The sequence below is a fragment of the Daphnia pulex genome, chromosome 1 (assembly GCF_021134715.1).
Source record: "Daphnia pulex isolate KAP4 chromosome 1, ASM2113471v1".
Classification (NCBI taxonomy): Eukaryota; Metazoa; Arthropoda; class Branchiopoda; order Diplostraca; family Daphniidae; genus Daphnia; species Daphnia pulex.
Window position 1 is genome coordinate 6,089,906 of NC_060017.1, and position 24,409 is coordinate 6,114,314.

General features: G+C 46.6%; 1 protein-coding gene across 2 annotated transcripts; it reads right to left on the bottom strand.

Annotated features, from left to right (window-relative positions):
* Positions 1 to 146: 146 nt before the first annotated feature.
* On the bottom strand, positions 147 to 24,114 carry LOC124191083 (zinc finger protein 26-like). Of its 2 annotated transcripts, XM_046584068.1 has the most exons (8): positions 23,997 to 24,114; positions 23,811 to 23,891; positions 22,805 to 22,993; positions 4,643 to 4,878; positions 4,408 to 4,550; positions 3,493 to 3,937; positions 3,149 to 3,377; positions 147 to 3,015 (listed from the first exon to the last, which is right to left on the bottom strand). In XM_046584068.1, the coding sequence occupies exons 2-8, from the start codon at positions 23,857 to 23,859 to the stop codon at positions 329 to 331; spliced, it is 3,978 nt and encodes a 1,325-aa protein (XP_046440024.1). In that variant the 5' UTR covers positions 23,860 to 23,891; positions 23,997 to 24,114; the 3' UTR covers positions 147 to 328. The 2 variants fall into 2 exon arrangements, with proteins under 2 accessions (XP_046440024.1, XP_046440033.1); XM_046584077.1 differs by lacking the exons at positions 22,805 to 22,993; positions 23,811 to 23,891; positions 23,997 to 24,114 and adding an exon at positions 4,973 to 5,644.
* Positions 24,115 to 24,409: the final 295 nt, after the last annotated feature.

Consider the following 24,409-nt stretch of genomic DNA (forward strand, 5'->3'; position numbering starts at 1 on the left):
AAATGGGAGGAGCTACTTGTTTATAGATGGCGTTCTCTTTCTTTTTATTTCAATTAAATTTATAAGCATTTCATTCAAAGTAAAGACCAATATAGTGATACAATTCCATCGATGCTCAATTGAAAATGAAATATAACGAACTGAAATGAGAATAACGAATCGGAATTTATTCAAACTCTGGATTGAAGAACACACACGCGCGCATCAGTGAGCAATAAAAAAACGAGAAATAGAATCAAACTTCATACAAGCGTAAATATAGTAGCAATTAACATAAACGACCGATGGCGTCCAATATACAATCATTCATAAGTTTGTTTGTTTTTGGCTAATTGATATCAACTGACTCCTCCGCGACAGTCGCGTTGGTTTCGACGGATGCGGTGACAGGGGTCTTGGCACTGCCGTTGAGCGGCGGCAACGGATCGCCGGCCGACGAGTGGGTTCGACCGTGTTCGACCAAGTGGCTCTTCCGGGCGAAGGTCTTGGCGCAGACGGGGCAACAGAACGGCTTGACTCCGCTGTGCAATTTGAGATGGGCTTTGCGGTTCTCTTTGCGGGCGAAGCGTTTGGGGCAGACGGGGCAGGAGTAGGGCCGGTCGCCCGTGTGCGAGCGCATGTGGATGTGCAGATTCCGGCGCAGGGCGAACTCCTTTCCGCAGCTGGCTTCCGGGCAGGTGAACCGGCGGCTCTGCGTGTGGATGCGGACGTGGCCCTGCAAGTTGCTGAGGCACGGAAACGACTGGTCGCACCGGTCGCAGCGGAACGGACTGGTGGACGACGACGGCGACAATTCCGGCAGCAGCTCCTTGCGCGCCACGGCGGACGACGTCGACGACGTCGAGGAAAACAGGGAAGACGAATCGGAACTGTCCGACATTTCCGAATCTTTACTGTTTCTCTCCTCCGATATTTCTTCCGGCACGGCATTGGCAGCCTTCTGAGCATCCGACAAGGTGATTTCCGAGGCATGCGAAGATGACGTCACCGAAATGTTGTCGTCTTCGTCGTTCATCTCTTCTTCTTCCTCCTCCTCTTCTTCTTCTTCCTCGTTGAAACTTGTCGATCCTTCCGAAACTTGGACGGTTTTGGGTTCGCCTTCCGGTTGCGGCGACCGTTCCGTCGACTCTCCGGTGAGCGGTGGCGGCGGTTCGACGTGACTGAGCAAATGGTTGTCCAGCTCGGCCCGGAAGAAGAATTTCAGGTGGCAGCGTGAACAGTCGTAGGGTCGGAGTCCGGCAGCGCCGCCGTGCTGCTCGAACATGTGACGCTGGAGGTTGACGGCGGCCGTGAAGAGGCATCCGCACAGGTAGCAGGCGAAGGCCGGACACCCGGCGAAAGTGTGTTCGATCAGGTGGGCCTGGAGTTTGAGGGGCGTGTCGAATTGGCGGGCGCAGAGGCGGCACGGGTGCAGGCATCCCTCCGACACCAAATGGCTGGCCACGTGAGACTGGATCTCGGCCTCGCTGGCGAAGATCTCCTGACACTTGATGCACTGGTAGCTCCTGGCGGCGGCTACCGGCTGAGGCAGAGCCGGGAAGAGGGCCGTCTGCTGCTGGTGGACCATCATTTGATTGTGGACGTGGAGACAGTCTTTGCAGATGTAAGTCTGCTGGCCGTTGAGGGCCATCCCGTTGGCGATGAGATTGGCCGACTCGAGATGGCGCTGGCAGAAGGAGCACGGATAGAGAGACGGCTCGGGTTGGGCAGGGCCGGCCGGACGGACGTGTGAAGCGGTGTGGAAGCGGGCGTGAAGGCCGACTTCCAGCGGAAGGTTGAGCGTCTGCCGGCAAACTAGACAGGTCAGAGGAGGCGTGGCGCTGGGACCGTGGGGCGGGGCTTGCAGGTGAGCGTAATACGCCTCCTCGGTGGGCAGGGGGATGCGGCACTGGGCGCAAACAGCCGCGCCCGACACTTTGCAGTGCGACAATTTGTGTTCGGCCAGGACGGAAGCCGACGGGAAGACTTCGTCGCAAATGTTGCACTTGATCCGTCCGTTTCCGGCCGGCGACAGCAGGAGATTGGCGCTGGATGGGACGGTGCTGCCCGGCGGATGGTGGGCGCTCTTCATGTGAGATTCCAGCTCAGATCGCGACTTGCACGTTTCGCCGCAATATGCGCAATGGAGGCTCAAGTTGAGCACCGTCGAGGCCGCCGAACTGCTGTCCACCTTTTCCGTCTTCTCCATTTTAGTGGCTGGAACTGGGACTGGGCGTTCGTTGGGTGTGACGGCCAACGGGACTTTGTGGTCTTGGTGGTTGAGGTGAATGTGACGTTCCAGCAGAAATTCGACGGGGAAGGATTGCGGGCAGAACGGACACTTGAGCAGGGCCACGGGTTGTTGTTGTTGTTTGACGGGCAGGATTTTCGAAGTGTGGGCAACGGCGACGTGGGTGTTGAATTCTTCCTCGGTGCGGAAGACGGAAGAAGCTTCATCGGTGGCGGAGCAACCGGTACAGCGGAAGAGTTTCGACTCGCTACTGTGCTGGACGGCCAGGTGAACTTGGATCGAAACTTTCGAGTCGAACGTTTCCTTGCACAGGGCGCAGCGGTAGAGATGATGGGCGTGCATGTCCAGCAAGTGTTTCTGGAGTTCGTCGGGCGTCGGGAAGCTCTTGACGCACGACGAGCAACCGTACTCGTTCCAGCTGGACACGAAATGCCCGGCCAAGTGAGCCTGGAAAGCTTCGGACTCGGACTGCTTGAATTCAGACGGGCATTGCGGGCAAGAGTATCGGCCTTCCTCTTCCGCTTCGTTCCGCTTCTTGGGGCAACTCAGATCGGTCGGGAAGTTCTGCGAGTCCGGCTGCTCGATGGGCTGGCCGATTTTGCCCGGCGGGGCTGGACAGTAGAGTCGGAGAACATCGGCCAGGCTATGGGCCGACAAGGTGTGTTGCTGCAAGGCCGGCAGGTTGCCGAAGCGCAAGGTGCACAATTGACAGGCGTAAAGGAGTCCGTGCTGCTGCTGTACCGGATCAGTGACGCCATTGTGGCCAACACCGCGACTCAAGGGTCCTAAAATTAAAATAAAAATCAAACCGGAAAATGAAACCTGATGAACCCGTGACGGCCTTAAAAAGGAAAACGACTGCGACCCGATTTACAGGTCAAATTTTAAAAAATAAAATAAAATAAAATCACAAATTACCGTGAAGAGTTTGGACGTGGAGGCTGAGGGCGGCCAATGAGGTGAAGGATTCTTTGGCGCAGTACGGGCACTGGAGGGCGATAGGTAAAACTTTGGCGGCCTGGGTCTCATTTGGGCTGCCCTCCTTATTATTGCCGTCCGTGTCCGATTTCAGCAGCGCCGTTTGCGGTTCCAAAGCCGGTCGGATTACAGTCGACTTATCCACCACTTCCGTTTTCGATGGATTGTTCTGGTCAAGGTAAAGCAAAGACAATGGGAAATGTTTTTTGTTTTAGTTAAAACGTTAAATTCCAGGACTTTGGCGGAGGTCGGACGGACGGAAATGTGTGGAATCTTTTTTTTACCTGGAATTGCGAAATGGGCGGACTTGACGGACTGTTGGGCGGTTCTATGGGCGGAGTGACAGATGACGGCGGCGGCTGCTGTTTGTCGATGGCCGTCGTCTGGCCCATCATTTGGACAACTGGGGCGTCGTTGGTCGGCGTCGGCGGAGGTGAGACGGGCGACGAGGACGGCAGGGAGGCCGGGCAAGGTGTCGAAGCGTTTGAGGAGAGGCTGCGTCCGTGGGCCGGCGTGGCCATCGTTGACGAGAAGGTGGTGGAAGCGACCGAAATGGACGAGACGCTGGAACTGGATGAGCAAAGTGATCCGCAGCGGGAGCCGGACTCGCGTCGGTGGTTGAGCATGTGCGACGTTAAAGCGGCCGCCGTGCTGTACCCGCGTTGGCAGACGCTGCACTGGAACGGCTTGCGAGTGTCGTGCGTCTTGACGTGGATTTTCAGATGGTCGCTGCAAGAAAATTTAAAAATAATTCATTTTTTAAATAGGATGACGTCATTTCAAATCCGGGAAAAGTCATCGTCTTTTATTTTAAAATGCTAATTTCTATTGGTTTCCAGTTCTACAATCCGAATAAGGTAAACCCACTAATTATTCAATAAGAAAATCAAATTTTGACGAAACGCTATGATGGAAACGTGGAATTGATTTCCAATCGAAAAGAAAAACGCGCAAAAATTGAATAAATTAAGATACTGGTGGGGGAACAACTGAACTGGAATAATCCGTCACTTCAAAAACTGGTCCCCCCCCCCCCAAAAAAAAAAGAGCAAACGCAAAACGGTCCCGTTCACCTGTCCACAAGTTCTGGTCGGTCGGAACACGTCCATAATTCATCATCCGAGATTCTTATTTTTTGTTTCTGTCCTGTTTTGCACGCGGGACAAGACGGGAGGAAATAATAAAAAGAAGAAACGAACCTGCGTGAGAAGGCGGCCTCGCAGTGTTGGCAGCGGTACTTTTTGTCGCCCGTGTGGAGTTTGACGTGACGGTCCCTGGACCTCTTGTGCTTGAAGAGTCGCAGACAGAAGTCGCAGCGGAACGGCATTTCGTCGCTGTGCGCCTGTCAGTTTCCAACAAATTCAAATTCATCAATTGTCCTTGCAATTTCTTTTCTGGTTGAAGTCAGAAGGAAAAATGAATATCTTAAATTACCTGTTCGTGTTTCTTGAGGAGGGATAAGCGCGGAAAGGAGCGCTGGCAAAAGTTGCAGCTGAACGGGACCGAGAGGGCCGAGTTGGCGGCCGAAGCGGCGTTCGAGTCGCCACCGATGCCGCTGTGGTTGGCGCTGCTGCTGCTGCTGTTGTTGTTGGGCGGCGTCGACACGACCACTTGCCCGTCGGTTGGCGGCATTTTGTCCGACTCTTTTCCGACACTCCGTCGACGAAATTCTGTTCGGAAAATAGAAAATTCACCAGTCAGCCAACTGTGCATTCATCTTTGCCCAATTCAGACAATCTCAGCTCAATGGGTGTCAATTATTACCGACGGGATTAACTTCCGAGTGTTTTATCAAAAACACAAAAGGCACTAGACACTATCCACTTGCTTTGTTGAGTGTCCAACGCATAAGTGTGTTGGGGGGGCTAATTGAGCTCTTTTGTCAAATGCTGAGTAGTTGTCTCTTATTCTTCGAGTGCTGCCAGTCGAGAGGAGGTGTCAAATAATCCTTTTTTGGGGGGTTGTTGTTTCGGGCCAGTCACCGAATTCTAAGGGGCCCGTCCGAGCCGAAAGATGTTGCAGTTCAAATAATACACACAACACACAGAGAGAGTGAACAAAAACAGATGTCGGTCGTGTGTAACTAGAGACGGGCCGGGGTGTAGAGACCAAAAATTGTTTCTCCCTTTTCGCACTAACACAAACAAAAACTGACACGGAGGAGAGTCAAAACCAAAGTCAAAACGAGATATCGGAATCTTTTCAAAAAAAGCTGGGCGAACAACGGGCAAAAAGAAAACTGGCGAAGTGAACTGGCGTTTGGTTGGCGGACGTGTTGACTCGACCGAGTTGAGTCGTCTTGTGGTTCTCCTCTGCGTTCCGTCTCTCAACTTGTTTGAGCTGGCCAGCCACAGTCCTCCTTCTCCTCAGAGTCTCAGAGCTGAGGTCCCCTGTCGTTAGCTGCTGGGTCGTCTCTTTCTCCTCTGCTGCTGCTTGGGAGAGTCTTTCCATAGTCTCGGCTGGGGGGAGAACTTAACCTTCTTCGCTCCTCCTCCCTCCTTCCACCTACTCGAGCGCGGATGGGTGGCGAAGGAGTGGCCATATCAGATAAGGAGGAGGAGGAAGACGAGCTCTTCTTATTTCTTTAAGGAAAAAAAGTTGAAAAAAGAAGAAAGACCCACACACACACCCCACCCAAGACATCATGCCAGGCACCCTCAGCTCGCCTTCTCGCTCGAACACTCAATCAGAATAAATTTTCCCTTTTTTCTTTTCTTTTTTTCAAAAAGAAATATGTTTTTCTTTTTAGCTTTGTATATGCATTTGATGATTTTTCGGGGCTCCGACCCCCCCAAAGGTTCGGCTGAATGTACTACACTGACCACCACCGACAGAAAAGTTATTACAGTTCCAAACGGTGGACGGGAAATAGCGTTTCCTTTCCGTTGGCTGGTCCTTTTGTATGTTGCACACGCACTGGTGGTGTACATACACGATGTTATTATTTAACCTCATTGAATTGGCCTCTGTTTGCAGTTGTCCAACAGCACGACTGTGTGAGGTAGAGGAGAGACTGTCGCCGTCCCTTTTGATTCCGTTGTTCAAAGAGTGATTCAACAAGATATTCACACACACAACACAGACATACACTGTCGGCACGGATGACCAAAAAGCTAAAAGGTGGTCGCAACTCCTTTTTCTTTTTCACGAGCTCTTATTATAAGAAGAAAACCTTACACGTTGGCCAAGTCAACGCCGGGGCGGGACTATATAGAACCCACAGAGAGAAAAAAGGCCAAAAGAAGAAATAAAGAAAAAAAAAGGGCCAAATAAGCCCAGGGGGAGTCTCTCTCATCTCTTTTTCCTCTCCATCTTTTTTTACCTTTTGGCTCCCCTCGGTTTGAGGACTGGAAACAAGACATCAACCATTCAAATGAAGAGAGAGAGAGAGAGAGAGTCAGACACACACACAAAAATCTCGTGGCTTTAATGAGCGGAGATACCTGGGCAACGAATAGAAAAGAAAAAGAGATAGAGCCATCGTCCCACTAGACAACAACTCTATTTCGTTTTGCCTTTTCTTCTTCTTTTTTCCAGCAGCACGAAACGAGCCACAACGCGAGGGCCAAGACAACACACAGACATCTTCCTTTTTGACAATCGAAAAGAAACGCCGCGCTTCCAACTACGTCTCTATATTCGTACACTCCACTCCATCTTAGTCTTCTTTTCTGTCGTTTCTGATTTTTCTTTTTCTTTCTTTTTTTCGGGAGGGGGGAATATCTCTAGCTCCTTAATAATGGCACAAGTGAAAGGTGTTTGTGGGATTTTGAAATCATTTCGGCTCCATTGTAACTATACGATGGATAATTAGCGTTTGAATTTGGTCGCACAGCAATTGTGAGAAATGTTTGTTCAAACTCAATTTACCATCACCTGATCGATGAAAGAATTATCACCTTAAAAGCTCTGGTCTATTACACAATCAAGTGGCAATTTGGAATTTTTTTAAAAAGAGAAAAATAGGTAACCACTCTAACCGGATTTCACTTAGACATTTGCCTATCTGGCCCGTCTATCTAGGGAGCCAATTTGCATTGATCGAGCCAGACTGTTGAAAAACAGGAAAGGAGTTTGAGAAGAAGCGCATCGCCACCAGCAGCGAATCAAACTATACGGTCGAGACGCCGGTGTATAAATTTAATCAAGTAAGTTTTGGTCGTGGGAGGTTGCCCATCTTCCAGTTTCTTTCCGTCCAGCCAGTGCATCATCATCAAACGCATCGAGAAATGGAGAACGGGCCATCATCGACAACAACAACAACAATCCAAAAGAAAAACCGCAGGGCGGCGATCAAAAAGAGCCAACAACACAACACAACCAGTGAACGGACGAAAGAAAAAACCCGACAGTTTTCGTCGCGGCGGCCCGCAACTCTTTTTTTACTTATTTTCCTCCTCACCAAAAAAAAGGAGAATCTAATATAAGAGAGAGAGAGAACCGGTTGGAAACTCCTCTCTTGTTTCGCCCGACCGAGAGCCAGCAACAACAACAACACCCGGCAAAAGAAGAGGAGGAGGATGATGAAGACATCACACAGTCAGATAGCGCAAGAGACCCGACGAGTGGCAAAGAAAATGAGATGGATCCATCCAACTACTCCGGCGCGCATGGGGAGGAGGCAAAAGAAACGAAAATGGAAAGAAAAAGAAAAAAAGGTCTGCGGGCATTTGTTAAAAAAAGAAAAAAAATAGGAGAGAACCTGTGGGTCATCTAGATTAGCTCGGGACAAGAAGAAAAAATGAATCTACACATCTCTACTTCTATACCCTCCTCCCATAAGAAGAAAAAGTTCCTCCTCTTTTGCCTTTTTTTTCTTTTCCGTTCCATATTTTTGTGGCCATCTCTTTGTTAGCAGGGCCATTTCGCCGACAATCTTTCTCCCGCGCCTTCTTCTTTCCCTTATATACACACACACATGTCCAACAACAACTACATCTCAATATTTTTTCTTTTTATTATTATTACCATTTCTCTCCCTCAGCTATAAGAGAGAGAGAGAGAGAGCGGCGAAAATAGAAGGAGAGAAATGCGCCTTTTATTATTGGAGGGAGTTCCATCGGCAGAGAGTGAGAGAGAGAGAGAGTCAACTGTCTGACTTGTCTGTGTCAGCCCCAACAGAAGAAAGAAGAAGAAGAAGAAGTCGAAAGGGAATGCGCGTGATTGCTCTCTCTCTGCGCTCGGCGCGGAACCCCTTTGATGTAGAGTGGCGGCGGTTCCAAGTGAGGGGGGAAGAAGAAGAAGAATTTTCCACAGGTCAAAATGTAGAAGAAGATAAAGACAAAAAATAAAGTTGGATATTATTTTTCTTTCGGGTTCGGTGGTGGACGAGGTCCAAGTTGGAGTCGACCAAATCTTAAAGCTAGTTGAGCTCAGTTGATGACTTTTTGACTGGGCGATTATGATGTTGACTTGATCTTTTTCCATTTGACATTAACATCTTCTTTTTCCATTTCTTTTTTTTTGTTGGGTTGATATTTCCCGTCACGATAGCGGGACACTCACGGCGGGATTCGACTCTTGGATATATTTTACACCCGGGTGGTCAGCTAATAACTTTCCTATCCGATTCCTCTCTTTTGTGTGTGTGTTTGTTTGCTTTTTTCCACCGACCGGAGATCTCAAAATGCCCGCACTTATTACTAACGTCTTGTATCTGGTTATGGGGGTCCCTTTTTTCTTGTTTGGTGATTTTTATGTTTGTTGGCTTTTTTTTTATTATGATGATGTGAAGAGACGAACGAGGAAAAGAACAGCGCACCTTTATTTCGTTTTTCCTCCCAAAAAAGTCATTCGTGAATATTTTATAGTCGCTGGATATCGAACATTTTTATGACAGTCCTCATCAGTTTTTTGTTTGTTTTCTGTTTTGTTTGATCAGTCGTCATTTTGACTCCAAGTTTCGAATGTGATACCTGCAACTTTTCTATCAAGTCTTCCTACCCAAGGATCAATAAGGATTTCAACTTCTCCGTAAGGAAACGACTCGGGGATTTTCGGGTTGGATGAGACTATTATGAATACTTCATTGTTTAAAAAATCCGACATTGTTCATCCTCCTTTTGTGTTTAGTAACCTAAATATTGCATCTCATAAAACACGCAGGTGAAACGTCAACACAAATAATCTCTAAAATAGAACAAACAAAAAAAGACAAAAAAAGGAATTTTTTGTTTTTCTCGACCTTTTTCAAAAAGCGACTCGACCTTTTCAAATTTGGCGCGAACGGCTAAAATATTTGTGTTGTACAACTTTTTCATCCTCCTCTTTGGCGTGCTGTGCTGTGTGTAGTGTAAGATATAAGACACAAGTACGTCCTATACGTTACAGAGCGAGGGCAACAAAGTGAAAGGTCAAAATACTTTGATGACAAGCCGGCAGGCAGGCAAGACAAGGGCACGACGATGATGATGTCTGTATAGTATATGTAGGCAGATGAAGCACCTGGGGGAGAGATAATGATGGTGGCGGTAGTGGTTATATAGGGAGGAGGGCCTACACACACACACACACATCAAAGATTCTAGACTCGGCTGCTCCCCCCCATCCACCTGAAAAACCCCAACCAGAAAATAAGGTCCACTTGGACGCTATAATAATAAGCGAACACGGTAAAGGCAGAGACGGAGATATAGGAGAGCTGGCCAAAAAAGTCAAACGGAGAAAAAGTTGTTTTAAAAAATAAATAAATAAACAAAGAAAAATGCCGAAAAATGATTTCGAAGATTGTGGCAAGGCGAGGAGGGGGTTGGCTCATGGAAATCTAACCTTCCACACACACACTGGAGAAGGGACTGTGTGATGCGTCGACAAAATCCACGAGAGAAGAAAAATAAAAATTCTGAAGGAAAAAAAAAAAGAAAAAGTTGTATAAATGAGCCCGAAAGGTCCCACACAGTCGGCCGCCGTCGGCCGTTGATATTATGAAGAAGAAGAAGAAGAAGTTGTTTGTAGTCGGAGAAGCGGTCGGGGGTAGGTGGGAGGCCGATGTGGGGTGGCAACATGTGGAGCACCCTCTCATTTTTCATCATAAGCCTAGGTATAGGTATAGGTAGAAGAGAGAGCCAAGATATACATAGGGAAAAGGTAGAAAAGAAGAAGAAGAAGAAAAGCAACAAGTCGCTGGGTTCCTCCGCCTCCTTCTGATGGGGGGGAAGAAGACATCCCGCTGAGAAACGGTGATGGGAGTCACAAGCTGAGCCGCTCCGCCCCATTCTTGTACATCTATACTATCTCTCTTCTTTTCCGTCTGACAGCATTCTTCTTCTTCTTTTGAGAAAAATATAAAAAATAAAATAAAGACGGAAAAAAATGTTTTCTCCCCTCATCTTGTTGTTGGATAGCGCTGCTCTTATAACAGTTTAGGCGCTCGGCCTTGTTTTTAATGACTTCATTTTCCAAGTCGGAATCGTTTCGCCAAAAAAACAAAACAATTCGACTAAAAAGAGTCGTCCGGCCACCACTTACGGATACTGACTGACTGCGACTGCCATAGACGTTTTTGAACATTTTCCCCCTTAGCTGACTGCTACTTTCTCATCATCGTCGATGGAAATCTTAGCCCTCCAAAAAGCTTCTTATTCTCTCCCAGGGTTGGAAAAGAAAAAAAGTAACTATATATAAGAGGAGCTAAATGGCTATTTATCGGGCATATAGCGTTCCACTTTATCTGGAGGCCCTTATCTCACTCACTCAACTGGGCTCTCTCGTTTTCTACTGTTCAGGTTTAATAAAGCGTGTAACACACGGATGGGGATGGAGGGGGATAGAAGAATGGCAGTAGCCGAGGTATATAGGAAGAAGATGAGGATTATCCCGTCAACTGTGTCCTAAAGGCTCTACTCAAGGCAAAAGAGATATTCGGTGGTTACCATTTTTTTCGACCCTCAGTCAACAACAACTGGCTCCTTATACTACCTTGTAACATTTCTTCCACTTGGCCAGGTGCCCCGATTGTAAGTTAAGACGGTGGCAACACAAGTTTCTTCCAGCTTTGTTTCCCTTCTCACACATCTCTAATCAAAGTTGATGTCAGTCGAGAGAGAAAATCCAGTTGAAATTTTCTTTTCCAGCTCAATTGAGATTTTTCAGAGTAATAAAAGAAAAAAAAGGCCAATGCTTTTGGAATGGTACAGACACAGTAAAAAATGGGAAAATCAAATAAATCCGGAAAATGCGGTGGTCAATAGACGCATACACCTGTAGTGGTGGATGTGGTGGTGGTATGCCTTATTGGCTGGTGTAGTACGGTACTCGGCGCACTCGACTTGTCGACCCTCTTGGGAATAAATGTCGGCGGGCGGCGGCGGCGGCCAAGAAGAAGAAAGTTCCCTTTTTTTGATTTTATTATTATTTGTGTGGACAAATAGGCCAATATAAAAGGCGATACATTGACGAATTGGAGGATCTGATTGAGAACACGAGACCCGAGCCTGCGCACATAAACATGGAGCTGGGCCCATAGTTTGTCTGGCGCTGGCTATTCATTCAAGAGTCAGGCCAATATAAATTTTAAAAAAAAAAGAGTCTTCTTAAAATGGGGGTCAAAAACTCGAGGAACCCAACAGCACATCATCACAGTAAAAAAAATAGATGGGGGGGGGGTTCTGTGGGCGGCCGGAGGGATTGTAAAAAAACAAAAAAGAAATATCTCTGGGATGGATAGATATGAACAGTTGAAAAGGTATAAAGTCTCTGACTCGGTGACTTGGGCACGAACGAGCTAAGACGCTCACAGATTGGTGCCTCACTTCTCTCCTCGAGGTAGAGATGTAGTATATATATTTTTTCTCCCCCCTGGTGCCATCCCAAAGATGCCAGAGATATCTAGACGAAATACATCTACATGTACAAGTCGCCCTTGCACACTATTAACGGTCCCTCCTTCTTCCTCCCCGACCACATTTGTTATTGTGTGCCCCAAAACCCCATTGTCCGTGACAACAACAGGCAAGAAGAAGAAGAAAAAAGTCTAGAAAAGAGAAAAATCTTACACACACACAACGACAATCCACGTCGAGCCAAAAGGACACGAAGGTCTCTCAACTTTTTCGACTTTATGTTATCTGTCAGTGCACTTGTCGACGACGACGAACAAAAACTTTAGGGGGTTATTTCCCCCTTTTTCATTTTCATCTTTTGTTGTTAGATTCCCCCCTGAATGTCTATATACCGGTAGCTGTAACTATATTTAGCAGTTGACGTCTACAAGCTGATAATGTGTCGACCTTACGACCCCGGGGTGGTACTACCCACATCCCTCGAATAGGAGTTGTCCGAAATACTTTTCTTGGGAGGAAATACCTATAAAAATATGAAAAAGGGGTGAAGTATACATGCAGAGTAATCGAGGTACAGACTCGAGTTTTAGCCGCAGAGTGTGTGTCAAGCCGGACAGGAAATGACGGGGTGTGAGCCAGTCCACCACCACAGCGCCCAGTGACCGAGATGTCAAACGCGTTCTATTATATCGATTGATGGGGCTCCTTCAAATCTACGGGCCTTCATTCCCTCTTCTTTTTTTTCCCACATGTCCTGAATGGAAGTCATCAGCCATCGGAATGGATAAAAAAGAAGGCTGAAGAATGTCGAGGCCTTTCACCAATCATCGCCCCACATGCTATAGCGAGACCTCACTTGTATGTGTGTAGGAAAACCCTGGCCATTATCCGAGCTAGAAAAAGAAAAAAATTCCGGTTATTTTCTTCTTCTTCCTATCGGCGCTGTTGTTGCGGAGACCTCCCCGGAGTTTAGAATCTCCTCCACCACGATTTTGGTATTTTTCTTTTTTAAAAACAAATTTTTTTTTTCATTCGTCCCTACTTCTTTATTTTTTATTTCATTTTTCAGACTATGGGAAAACATCTCGTTACGAAGAGAAAGACGTTAGCAGTTGTGCTGCCGCTGTGTGTATAACTTCAACACAGGAAGGAGGCGAAAAAAGATGGAGGAGATGATAAAAAAAAAGAATGAAACCGAAATTTTTCTCTCTCTCATTTCTCAGTCGGATGGAAGAAGAAGAATGTTTTTTCTTGTTTAATAATCACCCTGGAAAAAAAAAACGAAAGAAAGAAGAAGAAGAAGAGATAAGAAAGAAGGAAGATGGAGAGACCACCCAATGAATTGAGACATCGTCCGTTTTCTCTTTTTTCTTTCTTTCCACTCTTGTGAACTAAACGCGCGTCTGAGCTCTCCGCTCCGTGTGTGTATGAACCAAGGAGGAGGAGGCCAACTTTGCTGGCCTGGCGGAGTATATAAGACGTTATTGTTGTTGTGTAAATTCATCGAGGCCCATTTGGATGGGTGCTCTTCTCCGGCCCTCATGATGGGAAACCGGTTTTTTCTTACGAGCCATGAAGTTTCTTCATACCCTCCTCGGGGCCCTCTGTATAACTCGCCAGGTTGTTTCTTCTTCTTCTGGTGATTATTAGACTGGCGTACCGATGGCTTTTGTTCTTTTTGTTTCCCTCTTTGAGATATTTGGCAAGAGACTCCCAAGGGTGTACGTCATTATCCTCCCAAGAAAACTCGAGCGCGAGCCCTCACTCAAGGCTCTCCGACAAAACAACACCTAACTCTCAACATCCAATCGATTTCGTTCCATTTGCGGCCGGGAATTTCTTTTAAGAAATTCATTTGTTCAAAAAGATCGGCCAGTATCAAAACGCGTACATGACGCACATAGAGAGAAACAAGTGAAGCATCAAATTGGCCAGAGCGCGCGATGAATGGGCAGCGGGCGGACAAATAAGTTGCAGCAGGGTCCGCGCATTCTTTCACATTTGTCCCGTCTGCCCAGCGCGCTCCTCCAACTGTGAACGTGAGAACATGCAAGTAGCGATTTGCTCCAGAGCAGACAACAACAACAACAACAACCTGAGACGTACAACTACGTTTTTTCTTTCCTTTTCTTTCCATTCTGATCGTTTCGAAACACACAAGAGAAAGAGAAACGGATAATAACGGCGCGGATGGAACACCTGTCGGAGCGCACCAGAAGCCTCAACAGTCTTGGCAGGAGCAAACCTCCTCCACTTATTCGACTTTGACGACTTCATCGGGGAGCCCAAAAAAAGAAAGAAAAAGAAAGAAAAGGAGATGATGAAGATGTTTGGGATAAGGGGGAAAGAAGAAAAAAATAAAATAAATGGCGCGCCACCTGGCCATTTCCAACGAACGAGCTACACGAGTTCACCTTTAACACCCGAACAAAAAAATGCGTATGGGGAGAGGATGGCCCAGCCAAAAGAAGAAAAAAGGCACAAGGGAGAGAGAAAAAGGATCAGAAATACCTCGTGGGAGGGAAAAGCCATTCCGGTTGGGATACTCTGAAGCGGATAATCATCCGCTTGATGAAGCCAACGCGCATAATGAGTGGGTGTTGCTGCAGCAACCATCTAGCTATCCTCTTTTTTCTTTTTCTTTCGTTGCTCCGAAGAAGAAGAAGAAGAAGAAGGAAAGAGAAATGGGTAATAAGAAAAATGTGGGAGAGAGAAGAGATGATTGGAGGTGGGAGGAGCCGAGTCGTGATGCTCAAGACGATAGGTGGAACCCGGTGGTACTGCTGGCCAAAGTCAAGAGAGAAAAATCTGAAGAAAGAAAATAAACGGACTCGTTCTTCTTCTTCTTCTTCTTCTTCTACGAGATGGAAGAAGAAGAAGAAGAGAGGGCGCGGCCCACCCAGGTATCGAAGGTTATACCAGTCGACCACCCATCGGTGCTGGAACTTGCTCGGGGAGTTTCGGGGCTGGTCGATAAGGTTTTTTTCATTTTTATTTTTACGGATCCGGCGGTTGGAGGGGAAAAGTTGTGAGCCAACAACTTGATACGTTTTGAATCAAAAATAAGGAGGAGGAGGAAGACGTTTTGGATTTAATCAAGTAGCTTCTCATCTTTCACGAGCTGCTTTGCCACCAAGAGATTTTCTCATCAAAATGCACACCCCATCCAATCAAGACACACCTGAGCGGTTCCCCATTTTCAATCGGCAACCGAATATCAAGACGTCAACGGTCACCACTCGTTTTTTTTCTTTCGATACTTTCACGACTACCATTTCGAGAAGAAGCTCCGATGGAGAGGGGGGAAGATCAAATCCGAATTTAGTTTTTTTTTACGATCGAAAGGAGAAATTGAAGCGACTTCTCGGGTTTCTAAAAAAACAACAACAAAATTTAATGTCTGCCGCCATTGGCTACGGCTAACGATAGTACCTCGTCGCGCGCCATCTGTTACCATCCAACTTCAATCACGTCCAAGAGTTTGAAAAAAGTAAAAATCAAGTTCTCCGAATCACTCGATAATTCGAAATGCGTCATCTATAAATACTACCCCACCCCACCTCCCTCCCACCTAAATGAACTTGTCTGTAGTGCGGAGTAGTGGGCGGTAGAGGGTGGAGGATGTCTACAAGTCACGATGTAATTGAAACAGCAGATATAAAGCGCCCAGAACTTTGCTCTTCAGTCGAGGCTAGGCTCCTCTGGGGAACCATCGCCGGCGAACTCTTGGCCGGGGGAGTCCCAAAAAAAAATCATTCCCATCCAATTTTGTTTGTTTGTTTGTTTAGTTTTTGGAAATTCATCATTTCCTTCTTCTTCTTCGTCTGTGATGAGAGAAAATTCCCGAGTTCACGAAAAATGCGCCCGCTCCTTGGCTTGAATGAATAAACATAACTAGATATGGGTTGGGGGGGGGGGGGGGGGTTTGGGTGCGGAGCATTAAAGGGAGGTGGGATATAATATGTATAGAGCCATGTCAAGCATTTATAGAGTTCCCATTGGGAATCTCTGGGATTCTTCCCGAAGCCACTCCATGGTGTACACACTATATATATATATATACTGCACGTCTTTGTTTGTTTGCGTGCGATAATCTCGCGTCTTTCATGGGCAAGTATTTCCCCCCTCCCTCCCTCCTTTTTTTGTTTGTTTCCTATTATAGATTCTTCCTTCCTCTTTTCTAGTTTCCGCTTTTATGGAGAATTGTGGGGGATGCGCCGAGAAATCCTGCGGGATCAACCGACTGCATTATCACATCCTTAATCTATGCATAGATGCCGAATCAAAAAAGGTTTATCGAGTTCGATTTAAATACGCGCACAAAATCAACGAACGATTATTCGCTCAATCAAATTGTAGCAGTATAGGCCTATCAGGAAAATATTTAATCTCTCGAGATACATTTTTGGGACAAAGAAAAAAATAACTGATTTAAAAAGTTGAAAAGTCCAAAAGCTTCCGGTGGAGAGGGATGTAAAAAAAACTCTTAAAAGAAAAAAAAGATTTAACCATTTGCTGGATGCTACTGATGGATCGAGATAGTGAGATAGTAGTACCAGTACGCAAACAAACCAACCCCATATGCTGTTTTTTCCCCCCACATATTTGCCTTGAATAAGAAGCTTAAAAGTTGCTTCGATCGTTCTTCCATTCAAGAAAAGAAAAATTCGCCATTTCCTCCGCCTTTATTTGGCCAAAAAATTGTTCGACAGATTATATAGCAGAGTATAGGTTAAAAATAAGAAAAAAGTCATTGTGGACAGGTACTTTAACTACAGTAGTAGATCAGTAACCACACGAAAATGGAGGGTGGAAGAGAAAAGTAGGTGGTAGCCCCCATCAGCTAATCCGGTTGGCCCATTCTTTTGATTTGAATGGAAACACAAACGGGAATTCAAGAATGAACAGAAAGTGGCTAATAATAACAATTATCCGCTATTTAACTTGGGCATTAAGAGTGGTGCGCAGTCGAAATGTCACCTGTCAATCGTTAAAAAATGGAGATAGTACTCTGGAATCCCCCAGAAAGACTGGGCGAGGTGAGTTGTGTGTATGGAGACACACACACCGTGTCCGGCGAGAGAACTTATTGGCTAGGGAGACGGGCAGGATGAGACAACTCGATGATGGCCAAGTTTATCTCTTTTGAGACTATATCCAGTCCAATAGTCTACTAGTTAATGTATCAATGCAGTTAGATATTACGTCTAATGCGTAATACATATATATAAAAGTTTGGCCGACGGGCCGGCCAGGACTATGCGCCATATCCTCCAGAGAGACACACCGGATGACGACGACGTCATCCAGCAACGGCCTTTTTTTTTCTCTCTCTTTCTTCCTTCGTCGTTTTGCTGCTGGAGCGACTCTCTTGACTCATCTCCAAGATGGACGTCTTTCCATCCCTCTCTCTCTCTCCTCTGGCTGAGCTGAGCCTCTTGCACAGCCCCCGTCTCGCGTGTATACACTTTTCGTCCATCTGTCCGTCCCGTCCCGTCCCCGAGAGAGATCCACCTTGGGCAGAGTTGAGAGAGAACGAGTGTGTGGGAGAGAGACTCCTACGCTCCTTGTGATGTGTGCCTGCGGTACTGAACGCAAATGGGGCGGAGCTGCGATGGCTCCCTCCGGTGAGAAGGATCCAGGCCAACTCTGACTTATGGACGGGCGGAAAAACTCGGGCGCGCCAGAGAGAGCTTGCCACTAATATCAAGAGGGAAAAGAGATGTTGGGTGAGAGGTGAAGGGGCGCTAGGGAATCTGACGCCCTCAAAAAATTGGAAAAAGAAAAAAAGTTACCAAAGGCGAAAAGCCTCGCACCGTCGTCTCATTTCTACCACCACCAGCACCACCACCACCACCACCGCGCCCCTAGTGGCTCTTAAAACCTGACTAAGAAAAGAAAGAGTAAAAAAAAAAAGAGACGGGGGAGTCGACGGGAGGAAAAAGTTGCGCAAGGATAAGGGATCTGCCGGAGCTCCTAAGGGGTGGGGTGGGCGGTAGGAGCCTGAAAAAAAAAACTTTTCTCCTATTTTTTTTTTTTTTTTGTTATAAAAGACTCACTCGAACGTCTTCGGGATTTCTCGGGACGACACTGCTCCTGGCCGCCTTAGCTCCTCCGTCGAGGGATCAAGTAGAAAGTATAAAGAGACGGTCGAATATATAGGAGACGACGACGACGAGGACGGCGACTAGGACTTTGGAGAAAAACGGGAGCGGATGAGAGAAGGAGAGAGAGAGAGAGCTATATAGTTCTCTTCTCCTGGGAAGCGAAATCCCCCAGCGATTTGAAACTCTCTCTCTCTCTCTCTCTTGGTCCAAATGCACTCACGAAAGAACTATCTACTGCACAGTGGAGGAGGAGGAGCGAAACCGCAAAGTCAAATCGAATAAGAATCAAGATAACAGACTACTCTCCCCCGCTAGCTGAATTTCGACCATTTTCTAACAGGATCTGTCGCTTTATTTTCCAAAATAATTAAGGACCAAGCAGATTTTGAACGCGCCCGCTTCTTTGAATTTCTATTGGAAAAGATTCTGATCCTGACATTCAGACGTAAAAGAGAATTGTCATTTTTTTAATGGCTGTCCATTTTCTGGTGTCGACACCATTTTCTTTTGCGGGAGGAGATCCTCCCGCCGTTTCCCACGAGGAAACCCCCCTTTCCCTTTTTTTCGTGAAAACAAAACACGCAAACTGGAAATGCTTTAAAAAGAAAAAAAGAACAGCAGACAGACACACACACGCACGTTGAGCTGATGACGTCGGATGTCTTATTTGGAATAGGTGAGAAAAGAAGAAAAAGAAAAATTTCGTGCGCAGTCCCGCGCCGCCGGGTGCCCGTCCGCCCAACACGGAAAACTCTTGCGACTTCCAGTATCCCCCCCCCCCTCTCTCTCTCTCTGCAAAAGTTACTATATACATAAGTCGTAGCGCTGCTGACTTTACTCCCGGTCCTCCCAGCGCACACTAGAAACACTCCTGGGAATTTTCATATTAATCACATCTCGAGCGCACAGAACTGCTGCGTGCAGAGCAGCAGCACACACACGCCAGTGCCGCACAGCTCATACGACTTTAAGGACCGAAAGTAGCTGCTGCATGCTCATCATCCACTACTCGATCCATCCATCCGTCCACTAGCGGCGGCGGTGGCGGCAGCGGCTTCCATTTTGTAGATATTCCCCCAACCAGCCGAGCAAGGAAACTCTGGCCGCCCTTTTTACTTTTTTATTTCTTCTTCCAGGAGATTTTCAAATCTCGCGGGATCGTCCGCAAGCGTCCCTGCCCCGTATTACGTCCGCTTAGTTGTCCTGCAGAGTGCCGGAATGGGAAGAAAATGGGAAGGACCCCCTCCGCCGCCGCCGGATAGACTTTTGACGAAGAATGAAGAAGAAGTGCGCGCACACACACACATCATCAGCAAGAGTAGATGAGTTGAAGGAGCTTTGGGGGTTCCATCCTTTTACCGTTTCTCATCAAAGTTCAATAACTTTCCTTCCTTCCTTCCTTTGCGTTTACGGATTTTTATTTTTTCTTGGGAAAGGACTCGGTGCTCACGTAACAATCGGTCGCCATCAATATTCCCGGCGCTTTTATGAAACTGTTAACAGCCCGGCGAAGAGAAGAGAAGAGGCTTTTTTCTTTACAGAATAATGTATAGTCGCCACCAGAGACCTGGCAATGCCTATACCAGCTCCTTATGCAGTATGAAACAGGTTGCAGCTCCTCGGTGCACTTTCGTGCAGGATCCGGTGTATCCCGACCGAATTTTATCCTGCCCGCCTACCCGTTTCCTGTTGGACTGTCGTGCTCGGCGTGGAACATGTGTGCGGAGAAGCAATTTGGAATGCAAATTGCAAATGGGGGGGATTCTCTACGGCGGAGGAATGAGACGGGAGCGTAGAGAGAGAGAGAGAATAGACGTAGTCTCGTTTTGAGACAGACACACCCAATAATGCAAAGTCGTTCTACATCCACTATACGAATGTGTGTGTGTGTGGATATAGACTGTCTCTACCTCCCCCAGACTCCCTGGAGGAGCCGATCCTGTGAATAAAAGAAAGAAGAAAACTTCTTCTCTCCTTTTCTTCTTTCTATTTTTCTTTATTTCGTTGTTGGATACTCATTTTAAAATCTACTCCCGAACCACAATGCAGCCACACAATGCCCAATCGATGCCATCATCGCAGAGTTGCGGCATCCATTCTCAGCCGCGTTGGACAAGAGTTTGCGGCTTTTGTGTATCATCGCGGAGCACACTTATTGGGAGACGAAAAAAGAGATGGAAAAGAAAAAAAGATGGAAAACAAAATGTAAGTCAAAAAGGTTTGTTCGGCTGATGCAACAACCGGGCGGCCTTTTTAAAACTTTTGACATTCCTCAACAGTTTTTTTTTTCTTCGTGAGAGAGAAACTGTCGGAATACTTAATGCTCTGCCTTTTTCTTGATGTCCTTACATTAAAAAAGAAGAAGAGGAGAGAGAGAGAGAGAGAAAAGACCCTGACACTCGGCTTTCCCAGTTCCTTATAAAGTATGGGGGCCCCTCGTTTTATTCGATTGGCGCTAACGTTGTAACGATCGGGACATGCAAGGTGAGTTTATGTGTCTTGGCGGAAAACGGCCAGTAAGATGCAGATGGACACGAGGAGAATCTTCTTGGTCAGCCCAGTATAGACACTAGAGGATTGAAAAAAAAACAAGTCGAATAACTTTTTTTTATTCCAGAAAAAAAAAACGATTCCTCGATGGTCCTAGCTTCGTTTCACAAAAGAATAAAAACTTGCTAGCTTGCCTAGCTCTCTTTTTTCCTCCCCCCGTCTCCCAGAAGGTGGTCCAGCTCTCCTGCGGCTCGCTGCTGTTTTTCCTGTACCCTATAGATTTTTGTGTGGACTGGCTGCTGGTTCAACTCTGCCCAGCATGAGGTAGATTGGTTCCTCGGAGCTCCACACACTCCTTTTTCCGGTGTGTTATCCTTGGCCATTCTTTTTTATCTTTACCCCCCTTCTTTTCTCTCTCCCCCTTAATGCACATTGTTTGTGTGTGTGTGAGGGGGTTGTTCTTTTCGCACTGTTCCAAAAGATCGCAATCATCTTTGACCTGCTGGCTTTCTTCTTCTTTCTCTCTTCGGGGAGAGATACAAAGTACACAGACACATCGGAGGAATATAGGAGCAACACCGAGGGGGCAACCCAAAGGGAGGAGAGAGGGGAGTCTCATTTGAGAGATCGGATAAGATCTTTTCGCCTCGTGTCACCGCACCTTTTTTTCTTTATACGCTACACAGTACATTCACAGAAAAAAAAGAGCTTTGCCTCTCTCTATATTTTTTTTTGTTCAACCCTCCCACTCGTACAGACTTTTTTTTTTATCTTATTTGATTTTATTTAACGACCGGAGACGGACGCGAACCAAGTCACCCAGCGCATTTAACTGTCAATAACGCACGTTTTTAAAGGAAGATTCTCCTTCTTTCTTTTCCTCCTTTTAACTGCTGGTGTAGTAGTAGTGGTGCTGCCAAGGGTCCAAGGTTGGCTTTTAAGAGCCCCATTCTGTTTGTGGCGGGACTGTGATCGCGACTGTGATTTCACATCTCCTCTACACGACGAGTGTTTGGAGGAAAAGAAAGAAGAAAAAAGTCACCTTCGCCGCGTCAAAGGTAACAATAAGAAAAAAGAGAATAGGGAAAATAAAAAGGAGGCCAGCCAGCTAAGCAGACGAACAAGAAGAAACAGAAATTATTCCCAACAACAACGGGCATGTGTCGTTAGACACGGCAGACGCCACACCCGGTTGAGAGTCAACAAAAGAAGAGCGCAGATATATGGCGATCATCAACGCCTTAACTGAAAATGGCCCGTCTTCTCTAGTGGTAAGTATCCAAACACATAACCGCGGGGAATTTTATGTCGCCGTTGCAGAAAAGCGAAGAGACAACAACAAATTCTCGTCTTCTCCCGAAAAGATGCAGCAAAAAAATCTCTCTCTCAAGGAGAGAAGCAACAACAACAACCACAACAACCCACCCAGAAATAGAAAAAAAGATTGCACAAGTCACCGCGAGGTCCGGAGACCAAACGGCTGGTCACACAGGACCAATTGTCGAAGAATCGGATGCGTTCTAAAACGGACCCAGCGTGTGTCTCACAGCGAAAAGAAAAGGTCGTGTCATCACAAGAAAATATTTTTGAAAGAGAAATGAGTGGACGTCTTCCCGGGAAGGAAAAGCTCTTCTTTTTTTTTTTTCTTGGCTGACAATCCTCTTTTAATGAACTGCTCGTCATATCGTATCATCATTTCTCTTTCCTGTCCTCCTCCCCCCGTTCGGGACCTGTACACACATCACGGGAGTGTATACGCGCATAATAAAGCTTTTCATCCTCTTGGCACTCAATCATTTTCTTTAATTTTATTGATCGAAAGCAAAAGAGACTTGGGATGATGACGATGATGAAGGATTCATCATCCGCTATGGCAACCATCTTTTAAGCTCTCAGCAACTCTTTTCACTTTTAAATAATGAAAGAGCTACTACCTTTACTTATTGTGTGCTTAGACTATCGCACAAGAAGGATCGCGCCCGTCGTCTTGAACCATTTGGGGCAAAGTCAAAAAGTGGAAGAAGACGGAAGACAAGGAAAATGGGGAAAAAACAACTCGGCGCTAATGCGAGTCGACAAATGAAGTCGCAGATTTTTGACGAGCCGCCATTAGGGATCGTCCTTTCCGATAACGATCGTTTCACTCGAAAAATGGGAGAAAGAAAATAGCGGGGGGTACGGTACACACACGTATATGGATTAATGAAGGTGGAGCTCACCTGATGTCGATGGCAGCAGCTGATTGTCCATCAAGTCGTCGTCGTCGTCCTCCTCATCTTCTTCTGGTTCGCCGAGTTCTAGAAGAATGAGACCTTCTTCCTCCGACGTGAAACTTCCGTTGCTGTCGCTGCCCGCGTCACTCAGTTCACCGTAGTCGTCGTTATCGTTTTCGTTCGCATTGGGCGGATCTGGCGATTCAAAAGAAATGAACAGAGTTAGACGGTTCGTGATGGCACAAAGCAAAAATTCCCCCCGAAAAATGTAAAGGCCATTTGATTTCATTTTTCTCGATTCTATTAATTAGAGAGATGGTTTTAAAGTTGGTGATAAGACTTGCGAGTTGGATGCCGACTCGTGAGGCCGTGAGTGAAGAAGCGGGGGGGGGGGGGACCAAGAGCTTCAAGCAGATTCAAGTTTTCTTGTTAGTCAACTTAGAAAATCTCCCTGGAGAGAGTTATGGAAAAGGGAAGAAGGAGCGGACGGGGGGCGGATAGGAGCGGGAGCGAAAGGTCTAACAAAGTCCCCCATACCAACCCCCCCAAAGTCGCTCTACTGCACTCTTGTTTCGACGTCGACGACGACGTCTAGCTAGTGTAGTAGGCAAAAAAGGCCCAGACCCAGACTTGGCAGCCATAGATGAGCAGCAGTCGAATTCCCTTCGCGGGACTTGAGAGCGCAGGGTTCGTCCCGCGGGACCCGCCTAATATCTTCCCTCTCTCTCTCTCTTTTTCCTCTAGGACGCTCGATCGCTACGGGAGCAAGCGGGAAAGAGAGAGAGACGTGAAAGGGGAATATATATATATAAAATAAAACAAAAAATCTTCCTTTAACGTTTTTTTTTCTTCTTCTTCCTTCCCTGTTGATAGACGCCCGTTGTACGTCACGGACTTTGTCCCGCTATCGATTGACATGGGTTCTACTGGGTATTTTTTTGAACGCACATATTAAAATGTATAAAAATGGGAACTAGAATCGCTTAGAGTGATTTGTCGATATTTAACTCACCGGTGTGGAGGTAGCAGGGGCGAGGCTGCGGCTGTTTGCGGCGGGTCATTTCGATTTACGGCAACTCGGCGTTAATCGCTCCTTAATCGTGGCCAATGGATAAGAGTTAATGGCGAGTGATCACGAGAAGCTTAAGCGAGAAATCACGACACGGAGCACCGCTTAAGTGCCCACAAGTAAAATTACCGGCAATGAATGAAAGTATCGAGTGAAAATAACCGAGACCTTCTCAAGACTAAATTAGGAGTGTGAAACTGGCGCGTCTAAGTCGATGTGGAGCCGTTCTCGACTAGGCAGAATAGTGAATTGCTTGTAAGTTTGGCCACGAGGTCGTTTGTGGCCGTCCTCTCACCGAGTCGTTAACGCAAGCGCAGTGACGACTCGTTGAGGTAACTCCTAAATGCAGTCGCACGTCCCAACTTGTTGCAGTCGTAATCCACTCCCCCCCTCTATTAATACTAACAAAGTCGTTATGTATTAGTTGAGTTTCAAGTATGCAGAAACTATTATTTTTTTTTTCGATGTCGATTTTTCATTTTTGTTAGACATTTCTATCCGGATTCCTGACTATGATTCTTCACCTGCAGCATTAATCATGT

Excerpts from the sequence above, each read along its gene's own strand:
- LOC124191083 (XM_046584068.1), bottom strand. The coding sequence starts at position 23,859 with ATGACCCGCCGCAAACAGCCGCAGCCTCGCCCCTGCTACCTCCACACC. Across the intron at positions 3,938-4,407 it reads GAGGCCGCCTTCTCACGCAG|CGACCATCTGAAAATCCACG; the intron begins GTTCGTTTCTTC and ends ATTTTCTTGCAG. Across the intron at positions 3,378-3,492 it reads CGCCCATTTCGCAATTCCAG|AACAATCCATCGAAAACGGA; the intron begins GTAAAAAAAAGA and ends TACCTTGACCAG.